Below are 26,949 nucleotides of genomic sequence, written 5' to 3' on the forward strand. Positions count from 1 at the left end.
AAAAAAACACTCTATTCAGTTTAATATCTCTCTCTATCATGTTATTTTGTAGTAATACACGTTTTTTATTATGATTACATGTGATTCTTTAAAAAAAATTCTTATTTTCTAGTAATTCATGGTTTTTATTAAGATCACATGTTATTTCTTTAAAAAAAGATTCTATTCAAGTTTAATTTTTCTATAACAATGTTTTTTTTAAAAAAAAAAAAAAAACACTACGTAACAATGTTTTTTCTTAAAAAAACACTATGTTTTTTTAAATAGCATGTCTTTTAATTAAATATAACATATGAAATTTAGATCTTACGTGCTATTTTGGAAAATCTCACGAAACAATCTCGCCTACTGTTGATCTCAAAACAAACGGATGATGGTTTTATTATTTCATATCCTCTAATAACGTGGATCCACCGCTGTTTTCCGACAAAAACCTTTCTCTCTGCTAGTTTTCTAATTTATGTGTTTTATTTGACTATTCCCTAATATTACCCTTCTAAATAAGAAATTTGAGATATTGAGAAGGAAGTGGGGGTAAGTCACGTGGTATGCACAATCGAAAAAGAAAAAAAAAATACCACAGTGTGCTTTTGTAATGGTTTCAGAAAGAGCGAGAGAGAATTTTCAGAAAAGGAATTTTAAATGAGAAAGAGTTACCACTTTAGGACACAGTGTATCTTTCAGTCTTTCAAACTGAATTCTCTTTTATTTTACTTTTTATTTCCAGCCTCTTACTAAATTATGAAACATAATTACCCCCACTCCATATTATTATTTGCCATTAATCTATAACTTAAACTATGTATTAAAAAAAACCTTCATTGTAACAAAAGTCATGAAATTTTGGGATTCTGATGTCATGATTACAACTTATTTATATATTTATATGATTTAAACACCTAGACAAAATAGAAGACAATGAAAGTTTTACAAGTATTAACTCGTGAAATTGAAATTTTTGTAATTATAGATTTAAAAAATATATAATCCATATAATCTACAAATAACTAACAAAAGAAAACGACAAATTCATAAGAGAAAAATGGTAGTAAAAACAAACATTACGGTCTGTCTGGTTGATATATTAGAGGAAATGAAAAAAATTATAAGAAAATAAAATAGAAGAAAACTTAACTTCAGATGAAAATTTTTTTCTCCATTTTGAAGAGGGAAGAAATCTTCTCATTTAACTCTATTTTTTGATAATTTTAGTAGACAAATAATTATTTTCATTTGTACATTGATGAATATATTCACAAATTCAGAATAAATAAAATTTTACACTTATCTTTTTTTTTTCTAAACATATCAACCGGTTACATACTTACATCCTACATGAATCACATTCTCCTTCTTCCCATTCACGTTGTCAAAGTTAGAAAAGAATCATACATCATCAATTTTATAATTTATTTGAATGGAAAGAAAAAAGACATACTAGACTTATGATGACTCTTGTCGGCCATTATATCTTGGCCAACGATTTGTCAGAAGATAACTTAAAATCAAAAGTGAATTGCACAAACGAGTATATTATATGGCTCTTGGCACGATTAAAGGGAGACACAAAATCGGACAACAGAGTAAACCATTCAGGTTGCAATTAAAAAGTAAAGGCTATATGGCCTATGCATGATCCACCTCCCACGTATGTTTACGCTTAGAATTTTATTATTCGTGGATTCGCTTTCTAATTTTTATTTCATTGTTATACTTCCACTAGTACTATATGAAATATTTTGTACGAATATAATATATGATTTAATCACTGAATGCGTAGCCCTATAGTTCTTTTTTATTATTCAGGTAATCCCTTTCTAATTTTTGTTTCGTTTCAATCAATTTCTTAGGTCTTCCAGTACTAATATATGAAATATTTTAGGAAAATTATATGCGATTCCATCACTAATGCGTGACTCTGTTTTTGGGGCTGAAAAGGTTTCAACCCTTCCACTACTTCTATAGACCGCTTTCCCCCTACGGTCGCCTCTTCGTAGATATGTACACGTACAAATAAATAGAAAACATGTATTAAATTTGTGCGCACTCTTATTTAAACATATATAATCTGTATAGTAGGTTTAGATTTTGTATGTATAAAAACCTGTATTGACCCTCAGGCAATTATAGGTTTTTGGTGGGAGGGACTCTCGATGGGAATTTAGATGAGAGTTTGAGGAAAGGAAATAGCTACATGCTTCTGACAATTAAATGGACTGTCTTCCTCAATAAGTATTACAGAGATTTGATAAAGATTTTTATTTTTATTAGTGAAATAGTACTTGATCAATTACGTTATATCACTCAAATTTTGTTTTAAATGATTTGTTTTTCTGTGAAAAACCTAATAAAAGTAGAAATCTTCGATTCTGTTTTCTTAAATGTGTTTTAAGTATCCTTTGGCTCTAATAGTGGCTTATATAGTACGGACATATGATATGCCCATGACTTATGCTTCGTTATTTGCCTACACGATTTCTAATGATTATGACTTATGAGATTGATAATGGGGACATGATATGATATGCCCAATTACTCATATTTTCGAAAAATAAAAATAATAATTGAAGAGAGTATATCATAAGTCGATCATAGATAAACCTAAAATTGCTTATATAGTAGGTATCACTCATTTAAGTATATATACTCAAGTAACTCAACCTCAAGTATGGTCAAACTGGAAAGAGACTCAATTTTTGTTTGTTGTTGAAAAAGACAATCATATTTTGCTTTTGCTTTAGCTTTAATCCCCATAGTCAAGCAATGTATATGGTCAGAAGATTTAACAACTCTTTATCAAACTAGATTTCTTGGAAAAAAACTCTTGCGTTTTGACCAATTCTTTGTTTCGCCAGTGATCTTTGCTTTTAAGACCAGACAAAGCTTGTAACTTAATAAAGTTTCTCACTAATATGACAATGTGTCAACACTCAAGGTTAACCCGGTTTTTTTCCTAGTTTAAATTAAAATATTGTCCAGTAAAACCGGCAACACAAAAAGTCTTTTTTTTTTATATATAGTTTTTGTATGAATGTTTAATAAACTTTCCCTATGACTATACTGTAAGCTGAATTAGTCCAACCGAAAATCAAACCGAGAAACAGATTTCTAGTTTACTCAACAACTCAAATTCATTCAGTAACTGTTTTAGAAGGTTGAAAGATAAACTTATATGACTGGAAAACTGATTAAATTGGGTGTGTATGAATCTTAGAAGTCGAACCCCTGATTATATATTGGACCAAAGCGACGTAAACAAATTTTAGTTCCACCTTGCTTCGTGCATTATAAGACAATAAAAACAAACAAACATGACAAACTAAAGACAAAAATAAAATAAAACCAAACAAAGAATTAAAATCTACTAGTCTATTCCCAATGTGCTAAGACTAAGAAAGTAAGAAGTGTTTTAACGTGGGTTAACAAAAGTTCTATCTGGGCCTAATAAGATTAGAGTAAGATCATTAATGGGCCGACTCAAATCAGTGATGAGATTAGATAGAAATGGGCTTAAGAGAATTAGAAAAAGCAAATGCTCAATTCAGTAAATTACATGCGTACCATTTAGATTTTGCTCTTGGAACAACGGTCCCAAAATGGCGTTTGAAGTAGTAGGGCCTTCCTTTTGGTCCCTGCCCGGATCCCATTCTAATTTTTGTAGAAAGAAAAATAAAAGAGTCGCTGAAAATGTGCTCTATTTTATTCAAATCATATAAATAATTGAAGAGGAAGTAATTTGGCTAAACTTATTGCTTTAACCAAAATTATAGGAGTTCCAACTCCATAAATAAAGTTTTTGTTTATTTTATGCACTGGCTCCAATACTAATTAGTTTCATTTCCAGAGTTAAACAAATCCGGCTAACAGGTGACTGTGAGCGTTTTAAATTACAAAAAGTACCAGTTTCATAATTAGTTTAGAATTTTGAACATAATAGTTATTCATTGATAAATACAGTATATCAATAAAAATTGCTATATAGTTAGACAACAGATACAGTGATACACTAGATCAAAAGTCGTATATCAAATTAAAATCATGAATTCAGTCTTTATTCAGTTACAGGATGCATGTTTAATTACAACGCACGAACTAATTAAGCCAATTAACACTATCCGCACAAGTCACAACACATGAAAAATGAGAATTTTTGTTTTTATTTCCCTTACGTAGTAGTTAGTACTATGTAACAGATCATATGAACTTAAATGGATATTTAAAAAATGAATAACATAAGATTATTCTTTAACAAAAGCATTTCTATTAACCGATACACGCCATGTATTTCATTAATTTTTCTAATCAAAAATTCTTAAGATAAAGAGAGATAGTAAGCAATCCCTAGTTTTATCGGATTTCTTCTTGAGAATGAATTCTTTAACTCCTTTTATTATCAGATTATTGGTGTGTATGAGGGTAGCGTAGACTCTGCGTACCTATTGATAAATAATTAGATGTGGTTCTACGTCGATGATAGCTATAGAAAATAACGTATTATTTAAGACAACAAAATCCAAATAATTTATAGTACTAGTGTGATTCTTTACCCCAAAAATGAAATATCTTTCATGTGATTCCTTGGTTATCTACATTCACGAAAACCTATATCCTTCCTTGTCTTACTTCAATTTCAATAAAATAGTACAAGTATGGTATTCTATAAACTTAAAACTATACTAGTCCATATTTTTAGTAATTAGATCTATAGATAGGGTTTTTGCTGATCCAAGTTTTGTAATCTTTATGTGAATTTTACGAAAATCGAATTAAAATGACCGCACCAGATAAAATTAATGACATTACCGTAGTATATATGACACCGTAAATATAACTATAATTATCTCCGTACCATTGATCTTATAGATAAAAATTGTTGGTAACAATTTTTTTTTTTTTTTTTTTTTTTTTTTTTTTTTTGAAAACCCAGGTATCCGGGCCGAAGCCCGACTAGCACCAAGGCTTGAGGCCGGTTCCCTTTCAGGCCGTCCGAACCCAACGCTTAGTGTGTTTCCTGGAGGCCTGCAGCCGCCATGTAAATACCGCAGTGGCCAACGCTAGCCCTCGAACTGCGGGCACCATATTGGAATTACCTCCTCAAGTGCCACTAGCCCAACCCACGTTGGTTAAAACTGTTATGTATAAACTTAAAACTATACTAGTCCATATTTTTAGTAATTAGATCTATAGATAGGGTTTTTGCTGATCCAAGTTTTGTAATCTTTATGTGAATTTTACGAAAATCGAATTAAAATGACCGCACCAGATAAAAATAATGACATTACCGTAGTATATATGACACCGTAAATATAACTATAATTATCTCCGTACCACTGATCTTATAGATAAAAATTGTTGGTAACAAATTTTACGTTGATGCAGGCAGTTTGACAAATTTTTAAAATGGTCAAACTAACGTTGGTTGTATATATATATACTACAAGTCTACAAGAAAACATATATATGAGTAATATATAAATCTCTAAAAAAAAATTGTTTTGTGAAACTATCACATGTACTTTTGAGTTTTGATAGTTAATCCTATTTTTCAAACGATCATGCATGAACCAAAATCAAGAACTTCTACTCGGATATACAAACCAACTCTATTTCATATAACAGTATATATGGTTTATATTATTACTACGTCACATGAATCCGTCTCCTTGTGAGTAAGAAAAAAAACTATAAATGAAACAAGACCAATCAATTAATCAAACGACCCTATATATAGGCCAATATATATCATGAACATTCGAACGATATAACATTCCAAATATTAACCACTTAACAAAAAACACAAACGCCACGCCCATGTATGCCTCTCTATAGACATACCATTGAACGTAGTCATAACCTATAGGGTCCTTTCTTGGGATCATTCAATATACTACTATGCACATATGTTTATATCTCAGTGAGTTACGACAACTAATTAAAGCATCCCTGATAATATTATGCGGCCTCGTGTTCTTACAAAAACACAACCCTATGTAGAACCCTACCTTTAAAATGATATCATATGCATGTGTATTATCTTATTTATATGCATTTCTTTGTTTTTTCCTCTTTGTAACGTAGCTTATATTTCGATCTCAGGTAGAAAAATACACCATCTCCCCCCCCCCCCCCACCACCCCCGACTTAGTTCAAATCCATTGTAAGAACAGCAAATCCCCAAAAAGGATTAAATTTAATCGCACTATAATAATACAATTTAAAAGAATACATAAATGGTGAAGATGAGACTCATCTCGAGGCGACACGAGCACTTTTCCGGCTATTCCTCCCACCACACACCACACACCACACCACATTTCACCATGGAAACTCTACAAAGCCTTTCTCTGGATTCCCGTGACTGTGACTTCTTTCTCTTTCTTTGATTTTTCCCCTCCAAGAATTTACCACCGGTTTTCGTGATTTTAACGTCTATGCCTCCACATGCACATTTTTATATTCATGTCTAACTAAGTAAAACTTAATCTCAGGCTTAATATATTTTTTATTACTCTAACTAATTAACTCGCAGGCTTCAAATGATTCTTGATGAAGTTTATATATATAGTACGTAGTAGTTTGATTAAGTAGAGTTTAAATAACAGTTAAAGAATAATTTGCTGGTTGTGATTTAGAAAAAACCACATCATCATCTAATATGTAAGATGAAGAAGTTCGAGCGGCTCTCTTTCCCATTTGTTCAATTACGGCTTTGCATTTATTAAGTAAACATTTGCCTTTAGGATTTCGAATACGCTTCTTAATGGTGGCTAAATGTTTTGCACAACATTTCATGCATAAAATTCAGCAAGAACATAAGGTATAATCGCCATTAATATGCTTTAGAAACACTAAGTATTGGAATATCTAGGTTTATCATCTTATATAACAAAAGAGGATATTCACACAAAAAAAAAAAAGGTGAATTTATGGAAAAGTTCAATAATTTATTAGTTTTTAATTAACCTTTTTCTTTTATTGTTACAAACCGAAACTAAATGCATATTTTTCATAAGTAAAATAATAAATTTTGGTTGAAAGGATTAAGTACTTTTATAATTAAAAAAATCTAAACAGCTTAAACCTAGCAAAACCCTAACTAGAAATAGTATGTTTTTATTTGTATCCACTCTAATTAGAATTATTGATTTTTACTGACAATGAACTTACCAGGAAGAAGTATAAACCTAACCGACACGTGGCAGTGTAATAAGAGAGGAGGACGGCAACAAAAATCTGAAACGATGGGAAAAAAAGAAAGAAAGGAGTATTAACCGAGAATTGCCGGTGGCTTAAATGGTCTGCAAATTGCACATTCGCTTCACCGTTCCCAACAAAGACTCGCTCTCCTTAGATTCTTTTCTTCCCCCAATTCTTCCGATTTTCTGCGACTTCTTTCTTTCTTTCTTTTTTTTACTTTTTTTTGTTCCATAAATAATTTTATTTATACCTTTCTTTCTTGTAGACTACCGTAGAAGCTTTGATCACTTGTAAGACTATAAAATCTAGGGTTTATCGTTTTTACTTTTTTACTTGATTCTGCACGACAGAGTTCTTTATTTTAACTTTAACCTCTTTTTAGTTGTTTATAATTTATTTTTGGTATTTTAATCATATTCTGTATCTCTCATGTCTAATTTTGTCTTTATCTTTTTGATTCTGAATAAGTAAAGTAAACAGTAATTATTTTTTAAACCTGGCCAAAACAAAAAGAGACCTCAGTTTTTTTTTTAGCAATAATATTCTAGTGACCACACTTTAAAATAAGTTTGTTTCTAACATTTTCCGATGAATTTTTTTTTTCGGAATAAAATTGTCCATGGAAAACTTAAGCTCATATTCTTGGAAAAGCCTAGTCATTCTATGAGTAGTGCCAACAGGGTGAAAAAGCATTTCAAATATTAAGTGATGATATTTCGTAAAAAAAATTGCTAAGAAATTAAAGAATAAAAAAAAATTAATCAACTTATTTGTTAGGGAATTTTGTAAAAGCTTAACAATTTGTTTTTATTCCCAAAATCTTTGATATAGGAAGTAACCAATTTGGCGGCAAGATGTGACATCAAAGGTAACAGATTATTCTGGATTTTATTTATTTATCATACTTAGAAAGTAGTTCAGAAAATGTCATTTGATTATTCTTCTGGGTTTAGATTCTACTTATACGTAGCAGACTGAAATTCTGAGTGGTACAGTCTGGAAGAAAGCCATAAAAGGAAGCTTTCTTCTGAACTTTCTATTTTTTTCTTTTTCTCACTTGTAGAAATATTGCAGATAGATTTTTAGTTATATTTTATTAAATGATAAAAGTGAGAAGGATATAATAAAATCTGAAAAGTGGAATGAGAACTTTCCTTTAGCAGACCTATACCTGCTGGATATTATAGTATTTATTTATTTTGAATGTGTATTTGAATTGATAAATCTATTTGTTGTTTTAGTATCATACTATCATGTGACATGTGACATGTGTTAACATTAAAAATATATTTGTGAGTATATGTTTAAATATATTCAGAAGTAACAACATTATCTCATTCAAAAATGTATATTTTCAACCAAATTATCATCTCTTCTAAAAAATGTTTCAGTATCATCACTTGATCGATTTTAAATTACTTTTGAAATTAAGCATAGCATATAGTAGAGTACAATGAAGTTGACGAAGATCAATTTTGGACCTTTTGGGTATATTGTGCCAACATAAAGCAGATATGTTTATTACAAATGCCTGTATGAGTATACTGTTTTCTGTTTGGAAAACTTCATGAATGAGTATACTATGATCACATTTTGAAACATATTGTAGTTTTTTTTTAAATACGTACATTTTGATAAGTATTATTAAATGAATATAATGTTAATGGATGACACAAGGCATGCGATTAAAAAAGAGGGCTGGCTCATAGCACAATAAAATCTCCTAGTGTGCAAAGGACATAAGCAATAATAATTTTTAAACTTAAACATGCTCTTTAATTTAATTAATTCATATAAACTCTTTCTTTTGACGGGTGCGAAGACCGATTAAGCGGTCAACAGATTTTTACTCGGGGAGATAAAAACAAATTCCCCTACCAATTTTACGATTTTTTTGTTCCTATTTGGACTTTTTTAATCTTCTCTTCTCCATGAGAAAACTGTAAACTAACAAACAATTAAAAGAATAGTACTTTTCTCTTGTTAATCTTTTAAGCCATTTTTTTTTTGAACGAAGTGTCACTTTTTTTCCATATGTTAGCCTAATATTTAATGTCCCCTTAATGAATTGGCTCTTATAATATTGCATGAACGTACACATGCAAAAGTGAGAGTATTCGGGGATCTACACTAAGGAATGTTATATATGCATGTATATATATGTACACTCATACGCAGTCCCGCCCTGTACCAATTTGTAGGATATATTTATATTGGATCTCATATTTTTGAGGTCTATTTTGTGAAGTTTTCTTTTTTTAAGCTCTATAATTAATTAAATAGACCTCAAAATAGTAAAATAGGCTTCAAAATAAACAAAAATGTCCCATAATTAATAAAAAGGCCTCATAATTAGTAAAAAGTCATAATTTAGAAAACAAATCTCCAAAAATTAAGAAATATTGTTAAATAAAATTAGAAATATTCCATAATTAGCAACAAAAAAAAAAATTTGTAGTTATTGTTTTTAAAAAAATTCCAAATTTTTTTCTTCGTATTTGGCCCCGGACTTTACCGGACCGGCCCGGCCCTGCTCCAGGGCCGGTCCTGAGGGGAGCAACATGAAGCCAATGTCTGTGGCCCCCAAATTTTTTTAGAAATTTAGCAAGAGAAAATATATGTAAATAGGCCCCCAAAAAAAATTATTTTTATGAAAAGGCCCCCAAATTTTATAACTGTTTATAATAACCTTAAAAAAATATTTTGTTGCTTTGGCCCCCAAATTTCTAGGACCAGCCCTGCCCTGCTCATATGTAGGCGTATGCTTTAAACATGCATATATTGGATCAAGTACGCAAGTATACATGTGGGTCTAAATGGTAACCGAGGAATCTGGCTGAATTTTTAGTGATTTTTAGCTGAATCTGGCTGGATTTTTACATTTCTAAATGGTAACTGCTGAATCTAGCTGAATTTTTTTGTGATTTTTGATACCATCTGTCAAAATAATTAAGACTTTAACTGAAAAATATCATCAAATAATTATGAATATTAATAGAGTACCAAAGAAGATATCTAAATAAAATAAATAAAATCATCAAATGGTCTAATTAATTGTTATACTAATAAATAAATACTAAATTATCTAAACTTATTACAAATATAAATAATTTTTGAACTATTAAAAATATGTAAATAATTAATGAAAGAAGCTTTGTCAAAGCATTATTGGAAGATTAATTTAAAAAATTAACATGATAATATAATAAGATTATATAATTGTGTGTTTTTTTTTATTGTTATCTAGTAGTTTAATCAATAATATGACCTGGAAAATCAAAAAAAATATATTTTAAATAATATTTTAGCATAGGTGTGAGTTGTTTTTATGAAATTTTTAAAATTATTTTAAATTATCTAAATATTAATAAAATTATCCAAAATCATCTATAGTTATCCGAACATCGCTTCTTGCCTATTTTATTAGTGGTTTTATGTATTTGAATTATTCATATATCACATCTCTATAATCTGATTTATTTTAAAATATAAATTTGATGTGTAATTTTTGATAATCTAAAATATATTAATTCGATGTGTGTACACGTTATTATCCAAATTTTTACCAGAAATGAGTGTATCTACATATCTGTTGGTATTGAAAAAAACTGTTGAATCTGGCTGAATTCAGCTGAATTTAGTTTTATGCAAATGGTGACTACGGAATTGCTGAATCGGGCTGAATCCAGCTGAATGTTTTTTTGATGTTACCATTTAGACTCATGGTAAAGCAGAGAAGATGTAGAGAGAGGGAGAGAAAGACTTTACGTAGAATGGTCAAATGGTAATTAAGGCGAAGATGTGATTTGCAGAGTGTGGGAATGCTGGGCTTTGTGGAGTCATGAATCGCATTAAACGAGGACGTGAGTTCCCATAATCCTAGTGGGGTTTAGAGAGAGAAGCTTGAGTGAGAGAGAAAGAAAGAGTTAAAATCTGCTTTTACAAAAAGTTTATAGGCTGTGACTGGTGTGCTACATAAAAGAAAAATATATCACGTGGTCCTACCACGTTGGAAGAAAAGTTTTTTTGTTATCAAATGAATTTTTATTTTATGAGTAGAAACTTTTCTTCTACGTATTAGTAGAAAGAAGAATTCTTCTCATTTCTTTTCCTCTTCTCTCTCACCAGTCAGACCCATAGATAAGTAATTTCATTGTGAGTCATAATTAATTTGCCTAGAGGGTTGGATTTTTTCGGTTGGAATCTTAGGTTTTGTCTTACTTCACGAAGTTGACACCGCCCATTTTATTTTGTTTTATTTTATGTTTGTAGATTCTTATAGAAATGCATATATTCTTTTAAATTTGTTTTTAAATCTTTCGTATTCTGCAAATTAATTGTCACTCACAATATATTACCCTTACACAATTGGTTTTAGCTGGCTACTAAATGATGTTTGCAGATTTAAAAAAAAAAAAAAATGTATCATTTGTGTAATTTCTAATGTTGAGCTTTTAACCAATAAAAACGTAATAGAAAAGGAAACGGAAGGGACCGGAGTACAGTTAATACTATATTAAAAGAGATTTAATGACACAATATTCAAAAAATTTGTATATAATTTTGAATTTTAAAAGTTTATTAGAGTTTATCTTGAATTTTAAAAGTTTATTAGAGTTTATCAAGTATATACTTATTACTTTCTGCTGACAAATTAGACGTTAATTAATTCTTCAATGCGTATAACAAATGTTAAAAATTATGCATATACAAGAATATATGTGTCAATGTGTGAATATTTACAGTATATATAAAAGCATGTATTTAAGTACACTGTAAATAGTCATGTATGTATATACAAAAACTGTCATGTGCAGACTCCGTTGCATAAACTGTCATGTGCAGACTCCGTTGCATATAATTACGTCAATCGTGCACCTTGCAGATAACTTTTTGTGGATGATTTTCTATACTATTAATGTTATCGCCGTATATTCACCGAGATTTAAATCCGACAGAATACGTTGGTATAGTGTAAGAAAAAAAATTGGATGCTGGTTTTAGTTGAACTCCTATAATAGTTATAAGCAATACTATTAATGAATAGTGCATACATTAATGTATTATACAAGAAATAATATTCTAAAGGGGTCTTTCACCATAAAACTTCTCTGGTCTTCCTCAAAATTCATCTCTCAAAAATATCTTCTCCTTTGTTAAAACCCTAAAGTTATAGAGTTTCTAGATATTGAGAGAAAGAGAAAGAGAAAGAGAAAGAGAAAGAGAAAGAAAAAGAGAGGCAGATATATAAATCTGAAGAATACATCTACCTATATATATAAACACACATATTCTCCAATCTTTGAAAGCAGTCTTGATCATTAAATTATCTTTCCCGGCCCAATCCTTGATAGTTGAATCTTCCTTTCTTCTCTGATTGGCTTAGAGCTTGGTATATCGATCATATCAAAGTGGTAGTGATTGATTGATTAGCCCAACCACAATACAGACAGATTTGACTCAAAAAGAAGAAAATGAATTCTAACAACTGGCTTGGCTTTCCTCTTTCACCAAACAACTCTTCTTTGCCTCCTCATGAATACAACCTTGGCTTGGTCAGCGACCATATGGACAACCCTTTTCAAACACAAGGTAATATATTTAGATATATCTATACATATATGATTTCTCTTTTTGTGTATAATATACTAATTAAAGATAACAATTTGTTATTTTGTAGAGTGGAATATGATCAATCCACACGGTGGAGGAGGAGGTGAAGGAGGAGAGGTTCCAAAAGTGGCCGATTTTCTTGGTGTGAGCAAACCGGACGAAAACCAATCCAACCACCTAGTAGCTTACAACGACTCAGATTACTACTTCCATACCAATAGCTTGATGCCTACCGTCCAATCAAACGATGTCGTTGTAGCAGCTTGTGACTCCAACACTCCTAACAACAGTAGCTATCATGAGCTTCAAGAGAGTGCTCACAATCTACAGTCACTCACTTTGTCCATGGGGACCACCGCTGGTAACAACGCTGTAGACAAAGCTTCACCGTCCGAGACCACCGGGGATAACACTAGCGGTGGAGTACTAGCCGTTGCTGAGACGGCCACGCCGAGACGTGCATTGGACACTTTCGGGCAGCGAACCTCGATCTATCGTGGTGTCACAAGGTTAATATGTGACTCATCACTCTTTTATTTGATCTTCTTTAATTATTTTGTGATCTTTATTTGAGTGTAATGATGGAATGTGCACATAGACATCGATGGACGGGTCGCTATGAGGCTCATCTATGGGATAATAGTTGTAGAAGGGAAGGCCAGTCTAGGAAAGGAAGACAAGGTAAGTAATTTACTTCCACTTAACTAGGTTTTGTCTTTTTTATTTTTATTTTTTTTTTGAAAGAAAATTTGTCTTTTAAGTTTCATTTGGTTCATACTAACTATGTTTTGGCTCCATTCTTTGTTCTTGATGCGTAAATCTTGGGGACTCAATAAACAATCTCTAGTTTACTTGGGTGAGTACATCGAATTGTATTTTTTTTCTTAACCATCTTCGTGGATTAATTATATTCTTTCATTAAAGGAGACTTAATTAAATCAAATTCTTGGTATATAGGTGGATATGACAAAGAAGATAAAGCCGCAAGATCATATGATCTAGCTGCACTTAAGTACTGGGGTCCTTCGACTACTACTAATTTCCCCGTATGTTAAATCATATTTTCTTGCAATAATTTCTTGATACTAGTTTTGTATGCTTCAAATCTTTGATTCATTACTACATATCAGATTACAAACTACGAGAAAGAAGTAGAGGAAATGAAGCACATGACGAGACAAGAGTTCGTGGCTGCCATTAGAAGGTTCTGTTTTGTGTTTTCCCATGAGGTTTTCATATAAAATTGAAACTTATCTAATCTAACAACAACTTATATATTCGTCAAATCACAGGAAAAGTAGTGGCTTTTCCAGAGGCGCTTCGATGTATCGAGGAGTTACAAGGTTTGTAAATACGTAAATATTCCCATACTTAGTCTTATAAGAAGCATCTTTAGTTGTTGAATTTTTTTTTTTGTTTCCTTACTTGTTATATGTATAGGCATCACCAACATGGAAGATGGCAAGCAAGAATCGGCCGAGTCGCCGGAAACAAAGACCTCTACTTGGGAACTTTTAGTAAGTACTTAGTTATTAGATCTTGACAGCATTTGGTACGCAAACCATAAGAATTGATTCTAACGATTTAAAGGCTCAGTACAAATTTTAAATCAAAGTGAAGTTACTTTAGTAGAGAAAAATAAAATAACCTTATTCATATACATACCAAAATTAAAACATAACTTACGTAATCAATATGGTTTATCTTGTTCAGGCACTGAGGAAGAAGCAGCAGAAGCTTACGATATAGCTGCAATAAAGTTCAGAGGACTTAATGCAGTGACCAACTTTGAAATCAATAGGTATGACGTCAAAGCCATCCTAGAGAGCAGCACTCTTCCCATAGGAGGAGGCGCAGCTAAACGGCTCAAAGAAGCTCAAGCTCTGGAGTCTTCAAGGAAACGTGAGGCGGAGATGATAGCCCTTGGTTCAAGTTTCCAGTACGGGGTTGGCTCGAGCACAGGCTCTGGCTCCAGCTCATCAAGGCTTCAGCTTCAACCATACCCTCTAAGCATTCAGCAACCTTTAGAGCCTTTTCTATCTCTTCAGAACAATGACATCTCTCATTACAGCAACAACAATGCTCATGATTCCTCCTCTTTTAATCACCATAGCTATATCCAGACACAGCTTCATCTCCACCAACAGACCAACAATTACTTGCAGCAACAATCGAGCCAGAACTCGCAGCAGCTCTACAACGCGTATCTTCATAGCAATCCGGCTCTTCTCCATGGCCTTGTCTCTACCTCTATCGTTGACAACAATAATAACAATGGAGGTTCTAGTGGGAGCTACAACACTGCAGCGTTTCTTGGGAACCACGGTATTGGTATTGGGTCGAGCTCGACTGTTGGATCTGCTGAGGAGTTTCCAACCGTTAAAACAGATTACGATATGCCTTCCAGTGATGGAACCGGAGGGTATAGTGGTTGGACCGGTGAGTCTGTTCAGGGGTCAAATCCTGGTGGTGTTTTCACTATGTGGAATGAGTAACATGGATCTCGATCTTTCTTGCAGCACCAGGAAAGGGTCTGAATAGTAACTATCTTAATCACTACTCTCAATTTTTTTTGTTTCTTGTCTTGGAAGTAATAGGATCAATTTAGAAGGGACTTTTGGTAGAAGAATTTAGGTGACGCAAGGTGTTCTTTTTATATTTACGGCGAAGGTATTCTCAGACTGGTTAATTGGTTCTTGAGGGTTAGGGTTTTATGGGTACTCAATTAAGTTTAGGTGTACCCAAATTTTGTTTAAAGCTAACCCTTGTGACTAATTTCCAAACTTGTAATTCGTTTATAAAGATAATTCTAGTTCTTATTTTATCATCGACTTCTATAATGGTAGCCGACAAAAAAAGTCAAGGATTAGTAAAATAGTTTGTTAAATCTGCTTAGAAAGCATCAACCCAATCAACATATATGTCATATAATATAAGACTAATAATTTGTGTTAACGTCATTATCGAACTATTTGTATAAAATCCAAAAGATCAAAACTCTCTTGGTATTTTAATAACACTACTTAAGAAAACTTACTATTTAGAGGGACGCGCCAATTAGGAAAACAAGAGGCATTTAAAATGCAAACAAAACAGCAAAGGCCGCTCAACATATACTTAAGAATTACAATAGAAAAAATATCAAAGGTTAGTGGGAATCAACTCTCTAATCAAGAGAGCTACCAATGGATTAATTACATATATATAAACATAGTTATGTCTAGGATTTTAACATTATCATTGAGTACAAAGAACGACACAACCATTAAAAATGGTGTCCCAAGGCCTTTCCGTCACCTTAGTTTTTCTCTTAGCAACCCTAATTATCACACTTGGTGAAGCCAGTAACAACCGTAAGCTTCTCCAAACTTACACTAACTACCAACAACAACATTCTCCTATTCCTTCTCCGGTATATTCTCCTCCGGCTGATCTTCCTCCTCCTCCTACTCCCGTCTATTCTCCTCCGGCTGATCTTTCTCCTCCCGTTGATGTCCCTCTTCCTCCTACTCCAATCTATCCTCCTCCGGTTGTTTTTCCGCCTCCTCAAGCTTATCAAGCCTACTATTACAGGAAATCTCCACCACCACCACCTTCTAGATATGGAAAAGTGTATCCACCTCCTCCCGCCAAACCATGGTGGTGGTTGTTGTAAAGCGTCAAAGACATTCATGCATTAATTATGTGATGTCTTTGATGTCCCTTAATTTCCCCGAGGTTTCATCTATATATTCAATCATTTTCTTTTTCCTGATATTTTGTAATGTGAGTGAAGTTTGATCCATGCACTAATGGTTGGTTTAACATTTTGTTATTTTGTATTGATTCTTTTCAGTTTGTGATCATTTCAAATCTTCTCGACTAAACATAATTATGCATGTCTTCGTTAATCTTCTAAGGAATTCCAATTTTTTTTTCAGTTCCGTAAAACAATTCAAAACTGCAAGCATTTTTTTTTATAAATAAAATTAAAAAGAACGAAACCGGGATTGAACGACTTTGCGTAGAAAAATTATAAAACGAATTTCTGGGCATTCATATACGCACACGTCATAGCCGACTCTTAGCACAAAACGGTATTGATTAGAGCATGATTATTGGTGGTATCTTAGAAATAAATTTTAAGAATATTTAAGTAATATATTTGTAAAAGTGATAGTTAAGATATATTATTTTTGGGTTAAGATTTATGTGTGATTAATGGTAGGTTCTTAACATGTGGTTCTTAGAAGAAAAAAAATTAATACAAAAATAAAATTTATAATTATAGAAAGTTTAATAATTGTTGCAAATTAAAAAAAAATTAAAACATACATGAAATACAATTTATATGAAACACGCAATTCCATCTCATTTCTCCTCTCAATTCGTCGGATCAACAGCCTCAGAGCAGGATTTCGCCGTTTTGGTTTCGAGGAAAAGAGAGAGAGAGAGAAAGGTCGAGAGGGAAATAAAAAAACGAAAGGTTTTTTTTTTTGGCTTTGTTGTTTCTTCAAATTAATCAGAGCAAGACACGTGCTCATATCTAAAACTCATCAACAACATCTTAAATAAGATATACATCTTAGCATTTGATTGAACTATTCATTAAATTTAATAATTTTTTCCCCTAAGATATGTCTAAGATACCTCCTATAATCCTGCTCTTAGGAATACTAACGTCGCAAAATTATCAATGAGAGAGAACCTTTTAGGCCTAAAAGCCAATATTAGCCTTTGCAGTCAAATTTGCATAACCCATGGCCCATATATAGGGAGTTCAAACATAAATCAAGAAATAGTCCAAATTTTTTAGGTTTGAACTCCCCAAAAGAAGTAAGATTAATTTTTTAGGTTTGAACTCCCCAAAAGAAGTAAGATTAGTCACAAAATCATATTTTTCGCCAAAACTATAAAATCACGATTTTGGTGGGAAAATAACGGAATTTGTTTTTCCGCCAAAACCGAAAAAATTGAAGAATTGTGTTTTCCACCAAAGCCGTAAAATCATATTTTCCCGCCAAAACTATAAAATCACGATTTTGGCGGGAAAATTACGGAATTCTGTTTTCCCGCCAAAACCGAAATTTTTTGAAGAATTGTGTTTTGCACCAAAGCCATAAAATTATATTTTCCCGCCAAAACTAAAAATCACAATTTTGGCGGGAAAATTACGGAATTCTGTTTTCCAGCCAAAACCGAAAAATTGAAGAATTGTGTTTTCCACCAAAGCCGTAAAATCATATTTTCTCGCCAAAACTAAAAATCACGATTTTGGCGGGAAAATTACGGAATTTTGTTTTCCCGCCAAAACCAAAAAATTGAAGAATTGTGTTTTCTAATAAAACCGTAAAATCTAATTTTCCCGCAAAAACCGTAAAATTAATTTTTATATGGTAAAATCATAGTTTGAAATTATTTATTTGTAAATATATTTTAGAGCAATAATTAAATTAATATAGTTAAGATTAAAATTAAAATATAATTAGATTAAAAGTATGAGTATTTTAGTCATTTTCTTGTTAAAGTCATCTAGATGGGAATGAATATTTATAAAAATTAAACAAACAAACAAAAGTTCATTTAAATGCTCCTTCCAAATGAACATTCAAAAATTGAAACGAACAATATTCATATGAAGCATTTGGATGGAACATTTAGATAGACCATCTGGATAGAAATGTCAGATGATCAAACGAACATGCCCTTAATGATCTTGTAAATTATAGAAGAAGTTAAGACAAATTAAAAAAAAACCAAGAGATGCATTACTTGCAATAAGCAGGTTGGTTTGGACAGTGTGGTAATCTTTTATGTGGATCACACCGCTATGCAGACAATTACAATGCCACTGCAGAGGAAGCCATAGCCAAAGCAAACCCAATTGTGCAAGCAGAGATGATTGACAAAAACTGAATAAGACAAATTTCAAACACCCATAAAAATGTCATCTGGTATCCTCTTATTAAAGAAAAAATTAAAGCTTCTATCTCAACAATATTGTGGTGTCCAATTCTATACTTTGTTACTGCAGAGAAAATCCTTTAATTGTGCCAATGGTAATTGATGTTTTTGAGTGATTTCAATATGTGACTGTCTATAGAATATTTTTATTAGGGGTGGGCACAAGGCGAGTACTTGCTCTTTTAGGGATACTTATTACTTGGTTTGCCTTGTACGAGTAATAAAAATTAGTATTTGTGTTTGGTTTGTTAAAAACGAGTACTTGTAATTTCGAGTACTTGCTAAAAAATGAGCGACTTGCGAGTTACTTGCCTTGCCTTATTACTTGCTATTTGCGAGTTACTTGCAAGTATTTACGAATTACTTGCAAGTAATTTGCAAGTAACACTTTCAAAATTTTTACATATTTAAATTTTACTTTATTTTTGATGTAACTTTTAAATATGTTCTTAAAACTAATATAATATGAAATAAAATAATAACGAGTAACGGGTCAAACAAGCCGAATATTAATTTTTTTTCCACTACTTGTTGCTTGGCTTGTACTTGCAAGTATCTAAACTATACTACTTGATACTTGCTTTGACAACAACGGGTACTTGTTTTTTCAAGGCGAGTACGAGACAAGTAACGGGTACGAGACGAGTAACGAATACTTGTGCCCAGCCCTAATTTTTATTATTTGGTTGTTCTAACTTCTAACCAAAAGAGTTAAGATATGGTCCAACCAAAAGATTTAAGTGGAGATTTTCTTTGGTTGGTAAAACAATAAAAGTCATGAACTTCACATTTGGTCAAATAAATACTCTCAGAAGAATTAATTTTAACGATCCAAAGATAATAAAACAAAACATCAATCAAAACTCAGAGAATGTTTTTTTTTGTTAAAAAGTATAAAAGTGAGAAAGAGACATGTCAACAAGCATAAAAAAAAGCACTAAATGTAATAATAACAACAAACATGTCAACAACAACAGTCTGAAACCTCAAGCAAAATTGCTTTGGTGCTCTTATCTGTCAATTGAATCTTCTTCCATTCTCTTTTTTTTTTTTAATTCATTTAAATAACTTTCCCTCTCTGACCAGAGAAAAGAATATGATTTCTCTCACTTTCTCTGTACCTTTCTTTGCTTCATCTTCAAATCTTCCCTCCTCATCTTGTTCAAAAGAAGAAAAAAAAGAAGAAATTACGAAACTTTCTTCTTCACGATATTTCAAAATCAAAATTTGGTTTCAGGGTCCCATTTTTATTCTTTCTTTTTTTTCTTGCCTGATTCTTTAATTCTTGATTCTCATTAATGCTCATGGGTTTTATATGAATCCTATGAAACTTACAGTACAGGCTCCATTGAACAGTAATAACTTGTATCCTTTTAAACCGACAGAGGAAGATCTCAGATAGATGGCAAACAAGATAAGTGAAACTGCTTCCAAGATGGATGATTATGAAGTCGTGGAACAGATCGGACGAGGCGCTTTTGGTTCTGCTTTTCTTGTTATTCACAAGTCTGAGAGACGAAAGTGAGTTAAAGAAGATAAAAAGATCTCAATTCTTGAGTTTATCTATATTTGTTGTTCTGATCTTGTTTAAGATCAAAATTCATTGTAGGTATGTGGTTAAGAAGATTCGTTTGGCTAAACAAACAGAGAGATGCAAGCTTGCTGCAATCCAAGAGGTTAAAATATTAACAAGCTTTTTTTACTTGTGATCTTGATTATATTCAATGATGATTCTTGAAATTCAAAATGTGTTTCTTATTTTTGTTATAATGTAGATGAGTTTGATATCAAAGCTTAAGAGTCCTTATATTGTGGAGTATAAAGATTCATGGGTTGAAAAGGTTATATCTTCTTCTTGTTCAAAGCTCGTTATCAAGCGGAAATTTCGCAGAAAATTCTAAACTATCTTGGGATTTTTCTGTTGGTTTATGCAGGATTGTGTATGCATTGTAACTAGTTATTGTGAGGGTGGAGACATGTAAGGCAAATCATTTCATATTCCAGTTTTATGTTTCTTTGTTATTCTTTGGTGGTGGTTTTCCTAAGTGATTTTGGTATATGCAGGACTCAAATGATAAAGAAATCAAGAGGAATATTCGCGTCCGAAGAAGTTAGCAATCATTAAGAAATCTTTTTGGTCTAAACAAATGATGGATTGATAATGAATCTAACCAAGAATGATCTTTGTTCTTCTCTGTAGAAACTCTGTAGATGGATGGTGCAGCTACTGCTGGCTATAGATTACCTCCATAACAATCGAGTTCTTCACCGGGACCTTAAGGTAACTTAAACTTCTATTACTCTCTATGCTTCATTTGCTTCAATGGAACAGATCATCCATTAACACTACAAATCAAATTTTCCAGTGCTCCAACATATTCCTCACTAAAGAAAACGAGGTTCGGTTAGGTAAAGACTGACATCAGATGCAGAATCCTCTCTTTGTTCCCTCTTAAAAAGCTGTTTTAGAACCATTGTCTTAAGATTGGCTCTTTTACAGGTGACTTTGGCCTAGCAAAACTTTTAGGCAAAGACGATCTTGCTTCCTCGGTAATGCTCATATTCCATTGGAATTTACAGCTTTTCGCCGAAGTATTTCTGAAACATGTTCTTGTTTTTTGTAGATGGTGGGAACACCAAACTACATGTGCCCTGAACTTCTTGCAGATATACCTTACGGCTACAAATCTGATATTTGGTCTTTAGGTATAACACACAATCCCCTAAACTTCTGGTTTCTTTAATTATATTGTTCTTGGTTTATCATAAAGATTTTGGCTTTACAGGTTGCTGTATGTTTGAAGTAGCTGCACATCAACCGGCCTTCAAGGCTCCTGTAAAGAGTTCTTTCCATTTTCGACGTGTTAAACCCGACATTATTTTCGAGCTACTGAAATTCTCTTGTTTGCAAACAGGACATGGCAGGACTCATCAACAAGATTAACCGCTCTTCGCTCTCTCCTCTCCCGGTTATGTATTCCTCTTCATTGTAAGTATACATATACATTTATTTTAGAGCTGAAACATGATTTTGAGTATTAATGTTATGAATTTCTAATATGTTTTGCAGAAAAAGACTGATCAAAAGTATGTTGCGCAAGAACCCTGAACATAGACCAACTGTGAGTTGATGAATTCCATTAGTTTATTCTTCTTTTTCGACTTTACTTCCACGGTTTCTTCTAACTTTCTTGAATGGATATTGTTTCTTTATAGGCTGCAGAATTGCTAAGACATCCTCACTTACAGCCATATCTTGCACAATGCCAAAACCTGTCTCCGGTTTTCAAACCAGTTGTCTCCAAATCAGAACACAACACCTACGAAAACAGAATAGGTCTCCCGCCGAAGACCAAATCCGTAAAAACACCCATTAAACATAATCAAGAAGCAGAGGAAACAGAGAAGAGAAACAAGAATACTAGCTCTGGTTCAAAAGACAAGGAGAGACCAGCAAAGAGCCAAGAGATGTCATTGATTAGCACATTAACGCTGCTACGCGAGTTTCAGAAGAAAAGCCCGAAAAGCGAGGAGAGGGCAGAAGCATTGGAATCATTGTTGGAGCTTTGTGCAGGTTTACTTAGGCAAGAGAAGTTTGATGAGCTTGAAGGAGTCTTGAAACCTTTTGGAGATGAAACAGTTTCATCAAGAGAAACCGCTATTTGGCTTACAAAGAGTCTCATGAATGTAAAGAGAAAGCAAAACGATGATGAAACCAATCTTTAAAAGAAACATTAACCACAAATTTTCATGTAACCACTTCGTGTATTAAGGAATTAATCGAAAAGCAATGAAGTTTTTGATCAGATTCATTAAATCTGATAAAATAGTGTTATTATATCATATACTCATAAATATTAAGTGTAATAACTTACACAATGAGATTATACATCAAAATAGGTTATTTGTCATAGATTCTAAGGAACAAAATCAGAACAAAAAAGAGTTTTGTTATATATCTCCTTCTCATCTATTGAGGACTCTCTTGTCAATTTTTACTGCAAGAGAAGAGCCAAGAAGGCAGAGAGTGATGCAGCAACGATGGAACCAACCACTGGAAAAGCTACAGTGGCAGAGGAAGCACCTGGTGATGGTGCTGGAGACTCCATTGTAGCTGCAGAGACTGAGCTCATTAACACGGCCGAGATAAAGAGGGCCACAAAGATGTTGGTGACGTTCTTCATCTCCATTATTTCTTGTGTGTTTTTTTTTTTGTTGTTGTTTGTATTTTTTATGTGATGCATTTGAAGGTGAAGGTGGTGAAGGAATATATACTATAATAAAATGTGGAGAGAGTTTCAAGGTCTGCCATTGATATGCAAGACAGGAGAATTCAAAGAATTTTCTAATTTTTTGTTGCTAAATTTAGGAATGAACTAGAGCTGTAATTTTGTTGAGAAAGTTTGAATTGGTCTCAGAATAAAATCGAAAGAATCTATTTTTTGGCAAAAGGAATTTTGGTCCACAGATGATCGATCACATGATCTTTTAACAGAAAAAGACTAAATTATGATGTGAAAAATAGAATTACTTTTGTGTAGTATTGCCAGTATTATAATTTGAAAAGATTATAGATGTAGAGTGAGATTTGCTATAAATTCTGTGAAAACTCTAGCTAACTGCTGTAAGAAAATATGTTTATTCATTTGAATTAAAAATGAATTAGTCATTGTTTACAGATTTCAGTCTTTACAGATACAAAGAGACTACTTCACTCCAGAGACTGTTTTATCTCTTTGGGGAGGCAATTATTGCACATGACATCACTAACCTTACAAGCTCATTGTATCAGGTAAACTCAGCTCCAGAAAGTAAAGACTGCAAAATAAAAAGAAACAGACAAAACACATCATAAGCATAAACTACAGATCAGATACATCACACGCATTTCAACACCACAGATCCCTCCCTCTACTATCGACGGAAAATGGTTAAGAGAAACAAGTTTCTAACTACTAGGTTGAATCTTTGTTATGAGGAACTTATGATGCAAGCTCTAATAAAAGGCCTCTGATTATTTGTTACAGCAAGCAGATGTATGAGTATCCAATGTTAAGTTTTTGGAAATATGGGTTCTCAGGTTTGCTTTTTTACCTCGCAGACATACATGCCATGCCAAAAAACACAGCCTTCACAGCTTGTTTCTGTCCCGCATAATCAAATGCCAAAGGAAGCATTTCGTGCAACGTTAGGAAAGCCATGATTCCACCCACTGCATCATAGAAACAACAGTTTTGCATTGATTCTTTTTCCATCTAATGATTTTAGTTTAAAGTATCGATTTGCTGCAGAACTCCTACTTACCTGCTCCCAACAAACCTTCAAGGATTTCTGGACTTAAGCTTCTTGGGAAAAGATAGGCTGCATGGTAAAGAAGATGGATCAAAGTAGGATTAGTAATACTCTTTTAAAACTCTTAAGAGAACAAGAACTTGTACAGAAGAAGCAACTTGAGCTACGAAACCGATGCAACTTACCCACGATAATTACACCTAGAGGCTCAGCTAAACCAGAGAGTGTTGCCAACTTAAATGCCTGCCATTTGCTGTTACATGCATAAAGTTGATTTGGGATGAATACAACCACGGGGTATAATAAACTGCATACATCCTATCCTAATATACAACGTGGACAGAGAAATATATGTAAATCCATACGCAATCATGTTCTTACCTTTCTGTTGCAAAATAAATAGGAAGTGCAACTGCAACACCCTGAAATATAAAACCGGAGCAGCAAGAGAAGCATGTCAAATCAGAAATATGAACAATCTAGATGTTTACTCGTCTTTAAGATTAGTTTGTAGTGGAAAATAGACGGTCAAACAGGAAACACAGCAAGAAAAAAGAAACATGTTATTCTTTCTAGGTTTCTTTTATAATGGTTACAGAATTTCTACCTCAGGAATGTTGTGTAAAGCGATGGCCAAAGCCAGATTAACACCAACTCGCATGCCCTGTGAAGTAAAATCCAACAAGCAAAGATTGATATTAATACGTAGATGACACAGGTTATGAAATAGTATAGAGATAATTTGTTAGAATGCATGCATGCTCCTTGAAATTTTCTGTTTTCATGTTTCTTAATTCTCACCTTAATTGATCCGAGAAATACAGCCATCCCTTCTGGAAAATTGTGCAAGCTTATGCCTATAGTTCAAAACGAAAAAGATAAGAAATACATGAAGAGTTTAGATAAACATTTATTTTGTATTTAAGCTATAACATTAAAAATTTTATATAAGTCCAAGAAACATGATACTTCCCAGTTGAACAAACACACATATCATTAGGTCTTTCACACATATAATCTTATTGTTGTGTAATATATTGACTAGTTAGCTAAATATGAAGAGTTTACAGTTGCAACTCAACACTAGTGTTTGTGCATACGAATAAAGTTCAAGTACATTGATGCAATGGTTTTGAGGAGTTATTGTCGAAACATCTAGCCTACAAATCACAGATTAAAAAATGCACCCAAATCTCGGACAACAAATGATTAATAATTTAAAGAGATGGTACTGAAAGTTAGTATACCTATAGCTGTAATAAGTCCACTATATAAGACTTGCTTGCGATGCTTTTTCATCATGTCTTTACCTCCCTCGTCTCCATTTTTCTGTTATCAACAAATATGCCAAAGTTTCATGATACTATAGAACCAGAAAGCCTTCGAAGAACAATTCGTAAAAAAAAAAAAAAAACACTCTTGCCTTTCTTCTTTTCACGTCAGTAGAAGGACCAACTGTTGGTTCGGGTATGAATTTGGCAATACACGCAAAGAATATCACACCACCGAAAAACTGCATCACTAGAAAACTATATTACTTTCAGTGTGAAATAAATAAATATATTATTTGAATAACAAAACCACTGAAGTACAAGATGAACAGAAGTACTAACCCAGAGATTGGCTTTTAAGAACCCAATAGAGTTAATAGCATTATGAGCCAAATCCAGGAACGATATGCTCAACATCAGACCTGCCGCAAAACCCTGTAGAAGGGACTTGAAAATATCAGATAAACAACCTACAACATGGACCAAATTGTCCCAAGTGAAAAGTTTTGTACAAAAGAATGTTGGTACAGGAACACAAATTCTAGTCACTAGCACCCTATAAAACTAAACGACAAGAGAATATAGCAATGATGCAGTTCATGAAACTTCACCAATGGTTCTATAAAATCAAAGGAACCATGCTATACAATTTGGGATAGGGAATACAATTTGGGACTTTATGATAGAAAATAAGATGTAGCATCACCTGTAGAAGACCAAGCATCTTCATATTGGGAGTCTCACTAAGAACTACGAAAAGCGCACCTACGAAAGAAACATGAAACTTAATCAAATTGAAGAAATAATAAACTTGATATTCACATATAAGGATCCACAATTCCTTATGTTCACAGTTAAGACACCAAAGCTTCATATCTCGGAACTAGCAATGTGTTGAACACTCAAGCATTGTGTTCGTAGCTTTTGGCAATTTCTTGAAAGAAAACAGTTCACCAAAAATAGTAAAACAAAGGCAGTGTGTTGTTGATGATCAAAAGAACCATCAATCATCATTTTAAAACAATCGAAAAACAATGAATCATGATTCTAAGTTCATACACTTATCTAAAAATCCTGCAAAATACACAATTCCTGGGAATTTTCACAAAAAAAAAAAAAAAGCTAACATTGACCAACCTAAAGAAGTACTTAATCCCCCAACAAGGGATAGTCCAAGCGCCACGAGCATCTGAGAATCCATCGATTAACAGGAATTGAAGCTAGGCTTGATAAAATCACAAACGAAATGATTCCTGGTAAATTCCTAAGTCGACGATTTGAGAAATGATATATAGGCGGAGACGAAGAGAATCTCTAAACACCAAGGAAGAGATAGTTGTATTCTGGGTTAATCGATGAAAGAAAGAAACTGAAAAACCCTAATCCATGGCTTCAAATTCTTAGCCTAGTGAGAGAGCATATTATGCCTGACCCTTGCCTCTCGTTTTCTTCTACCTACTATCTTCTTCTTCTATCGCGGCGTCTCTCTGTCCCCTGCTTTGTGTTGACCCGAATTTTTCTCGGGTCGGTTTAACCCAGACCACCATCTACAACCGGGTTAACCCATTTTTTAATTTGCATAAATTACCAAAACTTCATCAATTTTTAGCTGAAAATATGAAGAAGGATTAAA

At 32.8% G+C, this 26,949-nt stretch overlaps 5 protein-coding genes across 5 annotated transcripts; 3 read left to right on the top strand and 2 right to left on the bottom strand.

Annotated features, from left to right (window-relative positions):
- The first annotated feature begins 12,212 nt into the window (after positions 1 to 12,212).
- LOC9321473 (AP2-like ethylene-responsive transcription factor PLT1) lies at positions 12,213 to 15,637 on the top strand. The gene is made up of 9 exons (XM_002883227.2): positions 12,213 to 12,789; positions 12,878 to 13,319; positions 13,409 to 13,491; positions 13,658 to 13,666; positions 13,768 to 13,856; positions 13,941 to 14,014; positions 14,103 to 14,153; positions 14,251 to 14,327; positions 14,524 to 15,637. Exons 1-9 carry the CDS (start codon positions 12,672 to 12,674, stop codon positions 15,303 to 15,305), a joined length of 1,725 nt encoding a protein of 574 aa, XP_002883273.1. The 5' UTR covers positions 12,213 to 12,671; the 3' UTR covers positions 15,306 to 15,637.
- Positions 15,638 to 15,714: 77 nt separating this feature from the next.
- On the top strand, positions 15,715 to 16,700 carry LOC9319341 (extensin). The gene has a single exon (XM_021030513.1). It carries the CDS (start codon positions 16,082 to 16,084, stop codon positions 16,463 to 16,465), a length of 384 nt encoding a protein of 127 aa, XP_020886172.1. The 5' UTR covers positions 15,715 to 16,081; the 3' UTR covers positions 16,466 to 16,700.
- Positions 16,701 to 19,760: 3,060 nt separating this feature from the next.
- LOC9319342 (serine/threonine-protein kinase Nek6) lies at positions 19,761 to 22,559 on the top strand. Its single transcript, XM_002883229.2, has 13 exons — positions 19,761 to 20,274; positions 20,363 to 20,429; positions 20,529 to 20,594; positions 20,688 to 20,731; positions 20,818 to 20,863; positions 20,954 to 21,034; positions 21,120 to 21,162; positions 21,254 to 21,303; positions 21,378 to 21,459; positions 21,540 to 21,589; positions 21,669 to 21,742; positions 21,824 to 21,875; positions 21,970 to 22,559. The coding sequence occupies exons 1-13, from the start codon at positions 20,156 to 20,158 to the stop codon at positions 22,477 to 22,479; spliced, it is 1,284 nt and encodes a 427-aa protein (XP_002883275.1). The 5' UTR covers positions 19,761 to 20,155; the 3' UTR covers positions 22,480 to 22,559.
- Positions 22,560 to 22,570: 11 nt separating this feature from the next.
- Positions 22,571 to 23,002, bottom strand: LOC9319343 (probable arabinogalactan protein 40). Its single transcript, XM_002885361.2, has one exon. The coding sequence runs from the start codon at positions 22,995 to 22,997 to the stop codon at positions 22,749 to 22,751; it is 249 nt and encodes an 82-aa protein (XP_002885407.2). The 5' UTR covers positions 22,998 to 23,002; the 3' UTR covers positions 22,571 to 22,748.
- A 371-nt stretch (positions 23,003 to 23,373) lies between these two features.
- LOC9321474 (zinc transporter ZTP29) lies at positions 23,374 to 26,820 on the bottom strand. The gene is made up of 12 exons (XM_021032273.1): positions 26,454 to 26,820; positions 26,023 to 26,081; positions 25,659 to 25,751; positions 25,469 to 25,558; positions 25,293 to 25,374; positions 24,847 to 24,902; positions 24,653 to 24,709; positions 24,427 to 24,467; positions 24,231 to 24,298; positions 24,058 to 24,114; positions 23,848 to 23,965; positions 23,374 to 23,571 (listed from the first exon to the last, which is right to left on the bottom strand). Exons 1-12 carry the CDS (start codon positions 26,515 to 26,517, stop codon positions 23,526 to 23,528), a joined length of 831 nt encoding a protein of 276 aa, XP_020887932.1. The 5' UTR covers positions 26,518 to 26,820; the 3' UTR covers positions 23,374 to 23,525.
- Positions 26,821 to 26,949: the final 129 nt, after the last annotated feature.

This window comes from Arabidopsis lyrata (genome assembly GCF_000004255.2).
Source record: "Arabidopsis lyrata subsp. lyrata unplaced genomic scaffold ARALYscaffold_3, whole genome shotgun sequence".
NCBI classification, from domain to species: Eukaryota; Viridiplantae; Streptophyta; class Magnoliopsida; order Brassicales; family Brassicaceae; genus Arabidopsis; species Arabidopsis lyrata.

Excerpts from the sequence above, each read along its gene's own strand:
- LOC9321473 (XM_002883227.2), top strand. The coding sequence starts at position 12,672 with ATGAATTCTAACAACTGGCTTGGCTTTCCTCTTTCACCAAACAACTCT. Across the intron at positions 13,320-13,408 it reads ATCTATCGTGGTGTCACAAG|ACATCGATGGACGGGTCGCT; the intron begins GTTAATATGTGA and ends ATGTGCACATAG. Across the intron at positions 13,857-13,940 it reads CGACTACTACTAATTTCCCC|ATTACAAACTACGAGAAAGA; the intron begins GTATGTTAAATC and ends ACTACATATCAG.
- LOC9319341 (XM_021030513.1), top strand. The coding sequence starts at position 16,082 with ATGGTGTCCCAAGGCCTTTCCGTCACCTTAGTTTTTCTCTTAGCAACC.
- LOC9319342 (XM_002883229.2), top strand. The coding sequence starts at position 20,156 with ATGGCAAACAAGATAAGTGAAACTGCTTCCAAGATGGATGATTATGAA. Across the intron at positions 20,732-20,817 it reads TATTGTGAGGGTGGAGACAT|GACTCAAATGATAAAGAAAT; the intron begins GTAAGGCAAATC and ends TGGTATATGCAG. Across the intron at positions 21,304-21,377 it reads AAGACGATCTTGCTTCCTCG|ATGGTGGGAACACCAAACTA; the intron begins GTAATGCTCATA and ends TGTTTTTTGTAG.
- LOC9319343 (XM_002885361.2), bottom strand. The coding sequence starts at position 22,997 with ATGCATCACATAAAAAATACAAACAACAACAAAAAAAAAAACACACAA.
- LOC9321474 (XM_021032273.1), bottom strand. The coding sequence starts at position 26,517 with ATGGATTCTCAGATGCTCGTGGCGCTTGGACTATCCCTTGTTGGGGGA. Across the intron at positions 25,375-25,468 it reads CTGACGTGAAAAGAAGAAAG|AAAAATGGAGACGAGGGAGG; the intron begins GCAAGAGTGTTT and ends TGTTGATAACAG. Across the intron at positions 23,966-24,057 it reads TGAAGGTTTGTTGGGAGCAG|TGGGTGGAATCATGGCTTTC; the intron begins GTAAGTAGGAGT and ends TCTATGATGCAG.